At 41.0% G+C, this 15,079-nt stretch overlaps 1 protein-coding gene across 1 annotated transcript in view; it reads left to right on the forward strand.

Moving 5' to 3' along the window:
* The first annotated feature begins 1,070 nt into the window (after window positions 1–1,070).
* Window positions 1,071–15,079, forward strand: part of LOC139727819 (uncharacterized) — a 50,334-nt gene continuing 36,325 nt past the window's right edge. Inside the window, exons 1-12 of the mRNA XM_071638791.1 lie at window positions 1,071–1,250; window positions 1,803–2,067; window positions 2,788–2,946; window positions 3,315–3,497; window positions 7,282–7,700; window positions 8,390–8,500; window positions 8,914–9,067; window positions 9,757–10,038; window positions 10,512–10,700; window positions 11,480–11,761; window positions 12,514–12,786; window positions 13,516–14,514. Coding sequence (XP_071494892.1) covers window positions 1,113–1,250; window positions 1,803–2,067; window positions 2,788–2,946; window positions 3,315–3,497; window positions 7,282–7,700; window positions 8,390–8,500; window positions 8,914–9,067; window positions 9,757–10,038; window positions 10,512–10,700; window positions 11,480–11,761; window positions 12,514–12,786; window positions 13,516–14,514 — 3,454 coding nt within the window. The 5' untranslated portion in view covers window positions 1,071–1,112. The remainder of the gene's footprint in view (window positions 1,251–1,802; window positions 2,068–2,787; window positions 2,947–3,314; window positions 3,498–7,281; window positions 7,701–8,389; window positions 8,501–8,913; window positions 9,068–9,756; window positions 10,039–10,511; window positions 10,701–11,479; window positions 11,762–12,513; window positions 12,787–13,515; window positions 14,515–15,079) is intronic.

Raw genomic sequence — 15,079 nt, forward strand, 5'->3', positions numbered from 1 at the left:
TATGTTCCTTTATTACACTTTGGACATAAAGTAGGGCTACTCAACTCTTGTGTTCATTAGACTACTTATATTGTTGGACTTACTAATGGCAAATGGGAGAGAAGTTTAATCATATCTGGTAAACACTGGGGTTTGAATCCGCCGCAGATGCCACGATGCCGCGATGCCACTTATCGCCTTTGTGGAATAGGTTGCCATAAGCTATGACCTACAAGACAGTGTACACTGCTATATCAATGCAAATTACTACACCATGCATGATCATTGCTGCAACTGCGTTTGCACCGTATTCTTCACTGGCTTATAAAATGAGACATAAGAATATCACACATATCTCACAGAGCGATGGATATTATTACACTTTCCTTCTCGTCTTTGCTAACATCATTGGGAGGGTGCGCGTTGTCGCATCGTCCAGATCGTATTTGGGAAGGCGCGAAATACTTTTGTGTCGCCTCTTCCCCCATTTAAATTCTACCCTGATTTGCCCAAGGAATTAATACCAACGCCATAAAATTGTGACGTTTCGCTAATTTTCACAAAACGGTTCTTGAACAGTCAGTATGAATTTTATCAGATTGAGCATCGGACCTTACACGGATGTGGGATGGGGCTCAATGTCACGAAGTGACGTCACGTGCTGGCTGCGCAGCAACACTGCTATCACGTGATCAAACAATATGGCGGTGCCCATGGACGGATCTGAATGTCCGCCCGTCGAGTTCTCGAAAGTGATTGCGAATCGAAATACGATTGATACAACACTGGCCCTGCTATTCACCGGGCCTCATTAGAGTCTGTGAGGACACTGATTTAGCGTTGATGACGAGAATGTGACCTGTTTTTCGTAAATTTGAGTTTTACTGGGAGTTTTTGACCTTCGTAACGTTGACTGCCGGCTACCAGACGTTAGACCCAGCCGTGCATGTAGCAGTCAGCTTTCATTACGGGGCAAGGTTATCCGCACAACAGCGGGCAGCGGGGGCTCAGCGTACCGAGCGAGCTGTGTCTGTGTGGTGATCGACAACTATGCATGCGATGCAGTGATGGTGTTCGGCTGCAATGGCTGACTAATCGCTCTCAGTATTAATGGTGTGGAACTAGTATTCAACATGTTTACAACTCATGTGCCGTCCATGATTGGCAAGTCTTCCAATCCCGGTCTTTCCTTGCTCAGCAGAGGTATCGGAGAAGAGAAAAGGAAAACAAAAAGTGGTCACAGAAAGCTTGAAGTATGCCTCGAGCCAGAGGTAGGCCATCAAATTTTCAGATGAAAGGTCCCTTGAACTTGTGAATGTATGGATGGTTTGAATAGCCCAAGCAAGACTTCTTGATATGTCGTGAGATGAGATGCAAACACCAGAAGAATGGAATGTATTGACAGTTGAATATCATTTTAGCCTTTAGGTTGTAACCGCTAGATCTTCTTAAACCGATCTAATGTTAGATTCTTGAAGTAGACAGATTTAGAAAATATTCTGTGTTACAGCTAATGATTAAATGAGAGCTGCTTTCACTGTGAAAAGTGTGGGGAGATAAAAACAAGAACTAAGAATTAGATTAGACTGGGAGTCAGATCTTCAAGATAGATATCTGTCTACTGCTGTCTCTAGCTGTCATCTAGACTAGACGTCTATCCTATTCTATTCAAATCTTATCTTTTCACAAAAACCAAGGTTTCTTGCAATCAGTAGACTCTAGCATAATTTGAGAAGTGCAAAGCATTTCATTTTCACGCGAGGAATGGTGCTACTGCTAGATTTCATCACTTTTGCTTTCTTGTTGTCCGTGATGTCTTTCAGGATTACCACAACATCCAGGGGCGGAGATTCTACCTGCCTCCCCTGCAGCAGCAGGCCTGGGCAAACGAGAAGCATGTCTCGCCCAGGGAGATCAGGGCCCACAAGACCTATACCACGAGGAAGGGGGCCCTCCTCCTCTACGCAGAGGACCTGGCTCTGACGGCCAGTGACGGCACAGGCAAGAACAGGTCCCTGGAGGCGGAGGACTCCAGCTACTTCAACTCCATCAGCGATCTACGCAATGCAGTGCTGTCGTATGGCAGCAGTAATGCCAGGGTAATTGATGAAGCGACTACTGTACTGTATCGCACAATAAACCAATGACATGACTAGGATTAAACTTGCCTTTTTATTTGTTTTTTGGAGGGGGGAGGAGGATGTGGGGATGTCACAAACTGAAGTCACAAACTGAAAGTATCCAATGTTCTTTTGAAAAGAATACACAACAACAACGACATTCTGTTGCCTTATGTTTGAATGGCCAATGAAGCAGAGACAGTTGCACTGGCTAAGGATGATGTTAGCATGGGTAGCTTGTTTGAGAAAACATATAGTTGTGATATGTGGACATGTGACATATACATGTATTGTAAAGCAGTGAAATCATTATCTTTAAATTGTTACTCAGTTTCCTGGCCCCACAATTTTTTGTTAACTTACCAGGTAAAAAAAAAAAGCTATTTGTTTGTTTGTTTTCATTATTAACCTATAATGTGCGAGAGATACAAATTTATTTTTGGTTGTTCATCCACTTGTTAGTTAAAAAGAATGTTTCGTACCACACTAAGTCATTTTTGACTGGATATGTGTAAAATGAGATTTTTTTCTTAAATGTAATCAATGTAAAGGAAACCCTCAAAAGGTATGGTGCTCTCAAAATACATACCTTAGTTTTTGTACTATAAAATAAACTTGGCCATTAAACAACATTCAATGATTCATTCTCTGTGTACCATATAGCCACAACCCCTTCCCCCTACGGCAGAGCACAGCCCTTCATCCAGCGTCTACCTGGGCTTTGTGCACAACAAGAGGGCAGCCGGCCCCTACAGGACCGTCCGGCCGGGATTTTCGGCCAAGCGCTATCTCGCAAACTGGTCCCGCAGCTGGGACGATTCCATCTTGAATTACCTTAGGAGCGAAGGTATATTGAAAACTTTTTTCCTTTATGTGTGTAGATAAAACACTTTTTAATATGCTTTCACTAAAAACTTAATGAATGAACAGCATACTTACAAAAGGGGAAATTCTGAGTTTTCTCAAATGAGCTACCATAATGGACATTTTAGTTTGTTATTTTTGCCCAAAGAGATCACAAAAAGTACACCCAAATTATCTACGTTGTAAGCAGTATAATTCTGCCTCAAAGATATTAAATGTTTTTACATGACATTGAGAAAGATACGACCGTGAGGGTGACAGAATATTTCAAGTCGACAGTATTGTACCATGCCATACTTTTGCTGTGTACAAGATTGCGATTTCCGGTCTAATATGTTGCCTTGTCAACAGGGCACATCTGGGACAAGAATCTGTTCCAGCAAAACGTCCTTGCTCCCAACCTCTATCGCCGCATCAACGACGACCTCTCCCTCATCCCCATGCCGTACCGCGTCACTCGCAACATGCTTGTCTCACCCGGCGAATTCGAAAGCCTGGAATTCTACAGGATACGACCCGACAGTGCACGCTCAGGTAGGACAGAGATGTAAAATGCCAGCTGTATAATGGGTAATCCTCAGTTAGTCCTATGGGATTTGTTTTCTTTTTTTTTTTAAATGTCAAGCAGGAGCAGTAATCAGTTACATGCAGTGGGAGACTGCATTCCACAGTATGCCAGTATCATCCATCATGCTTCTGTGGGATAAAATTTCTCTGAGCTGTAAAGTGCTGAAGTTTACTTTAGTACCTGGTTCTGTAATCAGTAATTTTAACAGAGAAGTTCGAAACGTCTAAAAGTGAAAGTTGATTTCCAATAAAAAGCTTAACAAAGTAAAAATAAGAGCTTGAAGGAGAGAGTAAGATATCAGTGAAGATTTCATGTAACATTAACCAGCATCACTAGGCAGGTGTGATGATTTAACCCATTCCATACTGAATTCTAAAATCCTCATAGACTTGATACACAGGCCACCAGGTTCCTGTATGAAATGGGTTAAATGATTGTGAATGAGCATAATGGTGGCACCCATGTGACTTTAAAGGTCCTGTTTACCTTTGGGAACAGTGACTTAAAAATTTTCAAGATGTGACATTTAATGCATATACAATGTATGTGTAGGTCTGTTGTGCCACAAAACATCCTATCATATAAAATTTTCGCGATAAAACCTACCTTCTCAGTAAACCGTAACAGTAGAAGGTTGAGTTTGGAAAATCTTTTATTATAACTATTGTTCACATTTTGTATATTTAACAATCTCGCAATTCAAATTTTTACAGTGGTTGTTTCTATCCCTAACTCACATTTTAAAACTATTTTAAAGCACTAATGCGTGGTTTTTGTTTCATCTGCAAATGGTAAATAATGCCTTAATTTATTCTACTGACCATTTTCCCTTTATGATAAACTAATATGCCATTAAAGGCTTTGTATGATGCTGTAAATTTTGCAAAGCTTGTGATAAGTTATTTCTGTATTTCAGTTTATTGTAGTGAGTAAAGGATGTAGGGTATCTAAGTTCAATTATGATTGTGGCAAAAAGGCTTGTTAAAATGGGGGGGGGGGGAATTATCGTTGGACAATATTTATTGAATGAAGGAGAAAAGAACTCATTGATTGTTTCATTGTTTTCATTATTTCTTGAGCCATTTGAAATCAACCAATTGTTGTTCATTCTGCTGTTTCTCCGTCTTCCCCAATTTCTTCACCTTTAATTGACCATTTTCATGAGCTTAGGTCATGCCTTGACATTGGACGAGATTTTTGACAGATTGTGTAAGACACATGGCATTGCAGACTTTGGTGCCATGCCTCTGTGTACTAGAATGATAGACTGTCTATCAGTGTTGTATTTTGTTCACTATTTCATAGAAAAATATCTTCATATGAAGTGCTATTCAAATGTTATTTAATGTGCTAATGTGATGCTGCCAGCTTGCATTGTCTTACAATTGTACGTCTGTAGATGTAGCAGGAAACGCAGTGGTTTGTGCAGACTTCTAGATTAAAAGCTAGTGACTGTGAAGAATTCGGACTTGATAAAAGTTATTCTCCTGTATCATAGCAGGGCTGAAAGCACTTTCAATGTTACATGCTGAGGTATTTTTTATTCTTTCTTTCTTTCTTTCTTTATTTACTTTTTTTTGGGGGGGGAGGGGGAGGGCTAGGCAAGACCTATGAAAGCACGTGAATAGTGCTCTTAAGAATCTGTGATGGCTCAAAATGTTGAAGGATTTTCCAAAAACTTGGCAGAAAAGAGATATTTCATGATTTGTCTTTGGTTTTGTGACAGCCTTCAGGAAGACTCTACCAGAACAAATGTGAATGATCTCAAAAGATGAAATAATTCCCTATGTACAATGTAAGAGCAAGCATGCCAGTATAAGAACCATGCTTCATCACATTTTAAAAAGCATGAAATATATTTGGCACCCTTTTTCATATTAGTTCCTTTTTCATTATTTGACACCTGCCGCGAATTCTTTGTCATAGAAGTTTTTACAAAGTCTATCCCAAACTTGGATTTCTTCATTTGTTTATTCATTTGTCTTTGATTTATTTTTTTTCTTCTAGTTGCTGTGATTTATAAATCACTTGAATATCTGCAGGCTTTATTCTTTCATTTCTTAAAGGTCACTATCTGTTTTTCAAACACCACAAATTTTTTTTCATCTTTGAAGAATAGTGTCTCCAAGCTTCATTTATGAAATGTTATGGTAATAAAAATGTTTTTTTTTTCTTCTTAAAGAATATTGAAACTTTTCCCCATGTCACTTGAGAATATGCTCTCTATTTGAATGAAGAATGGTGGAATTCTTTTTCAGGGTCTGAATAAATTCACTGGAAATCTATATCTTCTCCCCCTCCGTTATATCAAAGTTTCCACTTTAGTTATTCTGAGGGAATGTCTGAATTACCTCTACAATATAGCATATGAAAGGAAATCTAATTTCAGGGTTGCAAAACGAACACACAAACTTGAACTTTTTGTTTTGCATGGGGTAGAGAGAGCATTCTGAAATAATCCAGCATGCAGGGCCAGTGTTCAAGCACTCTCCAATACTGTAGCATAGCAGTTATGCACTTCAGGTACTTTGTTGCTATCTTACCCACCGGATCGTGTTTACAAACTGTTATTGCATTATGATTTGATTTAACATTTTACCATTTTCTTTTTGTTATTGATATGTGCTAATTAGGTGCACACACTTTTAGTCAATAGAGTGTTTTGAATGTATCATTTATACTCTTATTATTTTAAGAATAGCAAGATTTGCATCGTATGAAGGAACCCTACAGCTGTAGCATTATATTCAATCTTAGATATTTTGACTGCTCTAGTGAGATACATGCATAATATGACTTTGTGCAAAGTTAGTTTGTAGACAATATTCTTTCCTAGCATCTGTTTGTTCGTTAAAATTCACACGCTTTGTTTTCATATCAGGCACATACTGGTAAAATTTTGTGCATCTTGCTCATCAATAATCCACTATTTGTGTCTTGATCGCCTTTTATATAACTCGCAACTGTACAGTGTGTTACCAGTTGTTCTTGTTGCTTTTTTTTAAAGAAATGCATATTATCAAAATGTTTACAATAGAATGGTGAACAAAGTCTTTTAATGTGAACTTAAAAACCATCAGTTGCTATAGATGCATCATGTTTATAAATGTATGAATGGGAGCAACAAATAAGAAATATTATCTTCAAAAGAAGTGCTTTAGCAGGTAAGCCATGTTTTGCAAGTTTTTATGTTGCTTCACCGTCTTGAAAAAATCAAGAAATGAAAGGAAAACCTGACAAAAAAAGAAAAGAAAAGAAAACATACATGAACAAAAAGAAACAAAAAACAAATGGCACGCAAATTGCACTCAGGACTATTTATGCATGTGTATTGCTTTAAAGAAAATTCTTGTGAAGCTAGTATTTCCTCAAAGAATGAGCATTGGTGGTGTCTTGTTGAAAAAGAAATTCACCTCTGAAGTTGATATTGTGCGTGAAAAACCAATGTTTCATGAGATATCATGCTCGGAAACTGCAAACATAACCCTCCTCATGCCGATGTTGTGCTTGAAAGTATCGCTGCTGAAACTCATATTATGTTGTTCAGAGAATCATTGTTTAACTTTGTATTGTGCTTATAGATTCACTAGTGATGCTGATTGCATGTGTACAGAATGACCATTGGACTAGGTGTTGCACCTATATGATTGTTGATGCTGGCTTCATGAGATGAAGAATTAGTGTTGAAGCTGGTTCACATCTAAGAGTCTCTGTTGATGCTGGTATGATTTGTAACACCCCATTATCCAGGGGGCTACTCGGAGGAGGGCTATGAAGCTGACATCGGGGAAGGCGATGCCGACGATGAGAATGGGGATCGGCGACCACGGAAGAAGAGGAAGTCGGCGGCAGCAGGCAAGCCATTCAACGTCACAGGCTCCATCGCCATGATCGTGCGCGACATGGAGCAGAAACCGCACGCCGTCCAGTACGAGACTCTGGAGCCGGACCAGCAGCGGGAGGTTCTCCAGAGACTGCTCCTGCAGAGTGCCCTGCATCAGCAGCAGCACCTTCGCATGATGCGGGAGATGAAGGAAGAGGAGGAGGAGGCGGGGGAGGGGGAGCAGAGAAAAGCTGGAGAAGAAGCAAAGATGGTGCAGGAGGGTGGTGGTGGAGACGAGACGGGCCTCAAGGAATCCAACGCCAAGATGCCACGCCTTCCAAATGGGGTGCGTAAAGTACCTGTTTCTTTGTGTTGGTTATTATGCCCTAGCCCTCAAAACATTATAGTTCTGGATTGTAACTGTCAAGTATGTTACATGCATGCACATATTATAATGGTAAACAAACTAGTTTAAACTCTTTTTTTTTCCTTTTTTTAATATTTGAACATGACAGCTCTCACATGAAATATTTATAGCAACATTAAAGACATGTTGAACCTAGAGTTAATTGCCTTGTGAGGTCCTTTAAGTCAGAATTTATTTACGTAGGTTCAGCTTCAAGAAGCAACAGAATGAATATTCATAGTAGCTTTTGCTTTTCTTCTTTGTTTATCCCAATGAGACTAAAACAGCCATACAGTATCAGCAAAAAATGTTGTACACATACATGCAGTGGTGTACTTACACTGTATTTCCCAATTTGCCTATGCTCATGATATGACCAGCCTCACTTTGCTGATTAGCACAGATATTATGCAATTGAATAGGATTGGGGTACAACTCCGATCAGTCTTTGTCGTGTCAAAATGGCCTCTGTGTGTGACTGAGGCATCAGTCAACTCTAGTTCATTGTCAGCTTACATCATGTTTATTTTTTGAGGATTAATGCTAAATTTATTGAGAGCTTGCAAACATAAAGCCAGGTGCTTGCAATGGTTACAGCATCTCAGTGAAATGTTTGTTGCAACCCGCAGGACCAACCGAGCCTGGTACCCAAGAAGAAGGGAGGGGACAGCAACCGCACCCAACATGGTAGCCTCATCATCCCGGATGCCAGGGAAGTGGATATGGAGCATGCCATAGCAGTAAGTTACACCTGCATATTGAGATGCCAAATGAGTATCATTTGCATGTAATATCTTATTAATTGATTAATCTTACCAGGCCTAGTGCAAAAACTTACTTGCATAACAATTTCTACCTTTACAGTATGTCACATTGCATTTATTTTAGCTTCAAATATTTCAATGAAGTAGACAGTGTGCTCAAAATTTATGTGGGGAGGGGAGGGGGGTGGTTAGCAATATCTAGCCCATGAAAAATAAATTCCAGGAGAAGAAGTACAAGTGAAGGAATGAGAGGTATTGAACAACCTCAACACCAAACAATATGGTTAGAAACCATGCATGATTTCAAGTACATAAGGAAACCTAGTCAACATTACAGGTGAAAACTTTTGATAAAGTTATCTATTTCACTTCAAATGTGCTCATCCCAGAACCTGATCACTAGCAACTCAACGAATATCCTTGGTGGCTCGACGGCGTTCACAGACCAGACTATCCTGGAGATGTACAAGGCGAGCAAGTTGAACGCCATGATGCCGGTCCCTCCGCCACCCCCATCAGCATCCCCCTCCCAGTGGCCTCAGGGTGAGTAGGATTACTCCGGCTGATTGCAGAAGTTAGTGGGTGTGGCTGAATATACACGACTGCATCAACTCTTGGCGTAAGGCAGCGTGGGAATGGTCACTTCTTGCCAAGTGTCTATAGAATAATATTTGTGTATGAAGCAAAGAGTCATCTGTCTCCTTCCTTGTATTATGATAAACATGATTTGTAAAGTTTAATTGGATATAAACACAGCCTGTCTATGTTGCTGGTTTTCTGCAGCATAACCGTCGTAGGTTAGGCACTTCACTCATTTTAAAGTGACAAATTGTATAAGCTTGCCCAGTGTAGCAATTTGCAATTCATAAGTCATATTCAAACATAGGATAAACTGGCATAGACCAGGAAACAAGAATGATCCATCAATTAGCACTTTGGTAAGCATCCATTTCATTGTTTTGAATTGAATGTATTAACAATCTTCTTCAGTTGATATAGCTAAATACCTCCTTTGCTGTTAGGTAGATGTCCTGGCAACCTCCACTTATAAGGAGTACTTGAATAGAATGCTTATCTCAGTAAATTTAAAAACCAAAAGGTTCTGCTGGTATAAATGACCTTTTTCTGCTCATGCTTAAAGTTGAACCCCGAACTGGCTTATAATCTATAGACTATCTGGGATGTGTTTCACAGTAATATATACTCATGGGTAATTCTTACATCTTGTCCAGGTGCTGCCCGTCCTGCCAAGAGCAACTTACGCAATACTTATCCGTCCAGTTTGCGGGGAGGTGGACAGCCCCTCCCGCCCATTCAGAACTCCCTGGAGGGTGGTCTAGGAGGGGGCGACTCCCTGTGGCCCATACCTCCCCCAAAGCCAGTAGGGGCGCCAGTCATCATGATGGAACCGCCCACACCGCAGCACCCTCGACTCAGTGGCACCATCAGGGGGAGCCGGCTCTCACAAGGGTGGTCAAGCAGGGGGAAGACAGCGACCAATGCTAGCTATGAGTGTAAGTTTGTGAGTTTATGAATGAATGAATGAATGAATAAGTGAATGAATGAATAAATGAATAAATGAATGATTAAATGAATGAATGCGTTAATGAATGAATGAATAAGTGAAATGAATTAATGAGTGGTGGCCAGCTGATGGAGGGATGGATGAATGAACAGATATGCTCAAATGAGTGAAGGAATATATGGATGGATAGATGTTATCATGAAATGAATGAATCACTATTCTTCTTATCAAGAAGATGAAAGGATATGAATTGAAGATCATATCAATTCAACAAATCAAGAAGGAAGTAATTGTGCAGGTAATGACAAAATAAGTCATCAAATAATGAACATTTGAATCACCAAACAAATAGTGAATGAAATGTAACAACAATGACTGAATTACTGAAATCCCAGTTCATGGTTTTTTAAAGTTTTGAATGACTGTAGTCCGAATTTTGCCCTCATTTCTGTCCTACTTTAGCCTCCTCAGAGACCAACATCTGGCGAGCCGACATCGATGAGGACAATCTCCTACGGCAGGCGGAGGAGGCAGAACAAGAGAGGGCGGCCTCCGACCAGGAGGTCTGGACCCAGGGTGGCCGCTCCTCACAGAAAGGCAGCCTGCACAAGACAACCTCCAAGCACAGTGTGCACAGCAATGCAAGCAAAGGTAAAGTTGCAATCAAGGTGTGGGGGAGGTGCGTTCACACGCGTTGGCTGTTTGACTGGTTCCTCTAGGCTCTGTGGTTTTGATTTTAGGTGAACATTCAGTAGCAAACAATATTGGGTAGTCGTAGTAAAAGGGTTGTAACACAAGTTTTTGAGTGTGGAGATTGATGGCATTCAAAGAATTAGCAATGCAGTTCCCCTATCTACTTGGGAAGGATTTGAGAAAGGCAATTCCCTCTTGTAAAAGAAATAATTAGTTAGCCAAAGGTGTTGTCATCTACGTCAAGAGAATATGCATTTTTGAACACTGCGCACTGTGAACAGTCACACAGCAGGTGACAGTCAAGAGTTCTGCTAGGGTAATATTCAGGGCAGCAAAGCATATTGCAAAGCATATCCCTTTTGTAAGTTGCAAAATTATGGCAACTGCCATGACTTCTGAAAGAAATGATGTCCACAGCTTGCATCAAATTTTTTTTCTCTTGCATGTAGTGTATTGTTAATACTATGGAGCAGGTGTGTTCATATTTGTCAAAAGAATTGTGTATTCCACCCCTCTCCTTATAGTAGTCTCTCTTGTTTTTACCAACTGTTGCAGTCACATCTTGATAAATCATGTTAGACATTCTACATGGCTTATTAATCACCATCTAGGATTTTCATTTCATTTTGAAAGTCAAGTTGATGTAGACCCCCCCCCCCAAAAAAAAAAAAAAAAAAAAATTAAGAAAGAAAGAAGAAAACAATGTCGTGACTGGAATTTGTGATTTATACGAACAGCATCATCTGAGAGCGGCCCCGCCCTGACCGTCAACAGCCACCTGAGCCAGAGCCTGGAGAGCCTGGCTCAGGGGGCCAACGAGCAGTCCGCCCGCTTCCCATCTGGTCGCACGCTGCCATCACGCCTGAGGGAGAGCATGCGCTCCTACAAGGGGAGCGCCAAGAGCGATGCCGGCAGCCTGCTACTCGCCGCCCCTGGCGACGATGGGAGCACGGGATTCGTGTTGACTGGGTCCCGGAAGGGGAGCAACGCCCCTTCTGTTGCGTCAGAGCCAGCTGATGGTGAGTTGTTGCAAGGTCAAAGGTTCCTTCTGTGACTCTGTGGCTCTTTCCTAGCATTACATTACGTAGATGCTAAAAATCATATCTATCAAGGTGCATCTGACCCATTTCTCCAGAATCGCTGTCCCTATTTTACTACACATCTTCTTGATTTTGTGTCTTTTGTGATCACTTTTCTTGCTATTTTTAGGTTTTTTTTAAAACATTTACATAGTACTCAATATACCTATGTGGAGTGTCATTTTATATGTGTATTATTATATGTGCTTTATCTTCTTAAGTACTCTCAGTGAATGCTTGATCAGTAGTACACCATGGAAACCTGATTTACTTTTAGATTGATCTGAATTTTCTTGAACTCCTGTCAACTCTTTCTCATTCAATTTTGATATACATCTTATTGAAAATGCAAAACTTTCCTACATCCTTGCTACTTTATGTAAGACCTTTATCCAACTTTGCTACTCCGCCAACTGTAAGTCGACTTGCTTTAGTGTGACATGCTCAAAAGTTTATGTCATAGTCTACTCTGTTAGGTATGAAGCATTTTTTTTCTGAAGTTATTTCTATGATTCTATGCTCTTTCTTGAACTCTGCAATGTAAAATCTATTCTGCATTTCTTAGCTATGCTTTTGATTTCAATCATCCATTTTCCTTTCCTTTGTTTTATTTTATTTACGTACTTCCTTCCCTCTGCCATCCCTTCCTTCATACTGTAACCCTCCCCCCCCCCCCCAATTCAAATGAGCAGTTCCAACACCTGCCAGCACCCCACAGGTTCCGGACCAACCCACTGTAGAAAAGTGGGGTGAGCCCGAAGCTAGGGGAGAGGTAAGGTCCGAGACAAAAGAATTGACCGAAGTCACTTCGGTGACGGATGGAGATGGGAAAGGAGAGGTAGTAGAGGAAAAAGCGCAGCCACCGGTCAAAGACACAAAGTCCGACGCCGCAGCCATCAGGTCAGACATTGGCTCGAGGGCAGATTTGGCAGCATCCACGGACGATGGTCACTCTGTCATTACGGGTATATGACGTCTATGACTGCTTGTCTTACAAATTTTCAACAGTGAATGCACTGTGTGGGGATTCTGTTCTCGTGGTGTTCTGATTTGCACAGACTAACAGCAAAAGCAACCAGAATTTGCACAGTCCTGCCTGCACTGATAAGTTTGTTGACACTAAGGTGTATGAATTCACCTTTCATTTATTTTTCAAAATTCCTGTGTATATGCCTGTTTTTCTATTTCCCCTGTCATCTTATGCATTTAATATGAGCTGCCAACCATTACTGAATGCTCAGATAAATTTTCCTGCCTTTTTTGCATAACCAACATAACTTGACACCTCCACTTTCTGAAAAAACAACAACCAGCAACTAACATACCAAACCAAATCAAAACAAAGCAAAAATTATCTTTTTCCTTTCCAATCTACTTTGCTGTCTTCCATTAAAATATGATTATACTTTGCAAATGCTGAGTTTCTCTTTTTGGTACTTTTTTTTTGTTATCGATACCATTTTCTACCTTTTTCTCATTGGGACACAATATATCTGCATTCTACTCTCTCACACGTTGGTACCTTCAGAATTCACGAGTGTACTTTTGCATGAGAAGAAGATGCAAAGGGTGAAATGGTACATTGAAAATCACATTATCTGCTCTGGTGCTTGAAGTTGCTGTGTATCTAACATCTAACCGACTGTGTGGTGTATGTGTGTGATCTTTTTTATATTCTTCTTTTTCTCCTTCAGTCTCTCCTGCTCCAAACTCTTTCTCTCCTTCTCTTGCTGGTGATCCTGTGGAAAGCAGCAATAAAGATGATGCTAAACATGTTCCATCGAGCATCGGCGACAGTGTTAAAAGTATCGGACAGTCGCCTAGGAACAGCATGGATGGTGGTCATGGGGAAATCCAAATCATCAACACCGACCAGAGTGTAACCCTCAGTGTAGTTGGTTTGGACGAGCCAAAAAAGAGGGCATCTATTGTGTCTCTTGGTGGAGACTGGAGGCAAAGCCCACCTGGACAGGCTTCCGGAGTACTAGATAACGGTGAAGAACCAATCAGCATCAAAGATCCAGATGTAGAAGGCGAGAGAGAAGAAGATGCTACCGTAGGGAGCGAAGGTTCTGTGAAGAACGTTCCAGAAGATGAGACAGACAGGACAACATCAGTTGGCACTCTTGACGATCTGAAAACGAGGGAGAATAGTCTGGCAAACGACAACGACAAAGAGCAGAGGGAAGGTTCGATCCAAAGCTCCATGCAGCCAATGGATGAGGAAGATGAAAACTCCGGCCAGAGAACCAGCTCTGTTTCTCCTTCAGCAAGCAATATAGCCAGTGTCCGTGAAGATGAGAGGAGTCCACTGGAGGAGGCAGAGCCAGTCATCTGGGTTACTGTGGAAACGAAGAAGAGAGAGAACATCCTTACCCCAGACAGGATCCAGAGGCCGGAAGAGGGGGTCACTTCAAGTTGCAAAGATGATGATGTTACTGGTGATAGTTACCACGAGGAAGTAGGCTATGATGTTGCTGAGAATGATGATGAAGATGATGGCTCCATACTTAAAATATTTGCATACAGTCCCAGAAAGGAGCCTACTGTCTATCAATGGAAGCGGCCCGGCGTGCCAAAGATCCCTGCAGGTCCTACTGCTAAACCAGAGTTGGACCAGCTTGGTGCCACAGCTAGGAGCACGAATGTGCCTCCCTCATCAGGGCAGAGGAGCAAGGAATCATCTACTCACAGTAAAGGTTTCTCGCTGATTTCTATTGATCCTTTTTCAGCCATCAGTCCTTCCCTGCAAATTACTCATGTCATAATTTCATCGATTTGGATTATTCCTGCGTTTGTGCATTGCTGTATCATCAGAACATACTTGTGCTGCTTATGTTGTGAGCTCGAGTGATGTTACACAAGCTTCCAGCCAATTTCCATGCAGAGTGTGGTGGATCATTCTTACCGATTGCCATGTACATGTAGTTTCATTCGGAATTCACTTATGCGTCCATTTTTACAGAGAATCCTCATGCACATCAATTACAATTCATCTACGACTCCAGGTACACATGTTGGTTTAGTGAATGGTGAGAAATGTCCCGTAAAGTTTTCGCTATGAAAGTAGAGAGTACCTCAAGTTTAGTGCTCGTCATTATGAGGTTTCATTGAAGATGAGAGAGGGAATTTTAACAAATCATACATTTTCATGTGATGTTACATAATTTTCAGCATCTGTGCTCGCATGAGCCGGGAGCTGGAATGTTTTTCACCGTCTTGATGTGATCCATGTTGTAATCATTGCACTTTGTTGTT

Source organism: Diadema antillarum, unplaced genomic scaffold (genome assembly GCF_040938485.1).
Source record: "Diadema antillarum isolate AM-2024a unplaced genomic scaffold, OU_Dant_1.0 seq00000155_RagTag, whole genome shotgun sequence".
NCBI classification, from domain to species: domain Eukaryota; kingdom Metazoa; phylum Echinodermata; class Echinoidea; order Diadematoida; family Diadematidae; genus Diadema; species Diadema antillarum.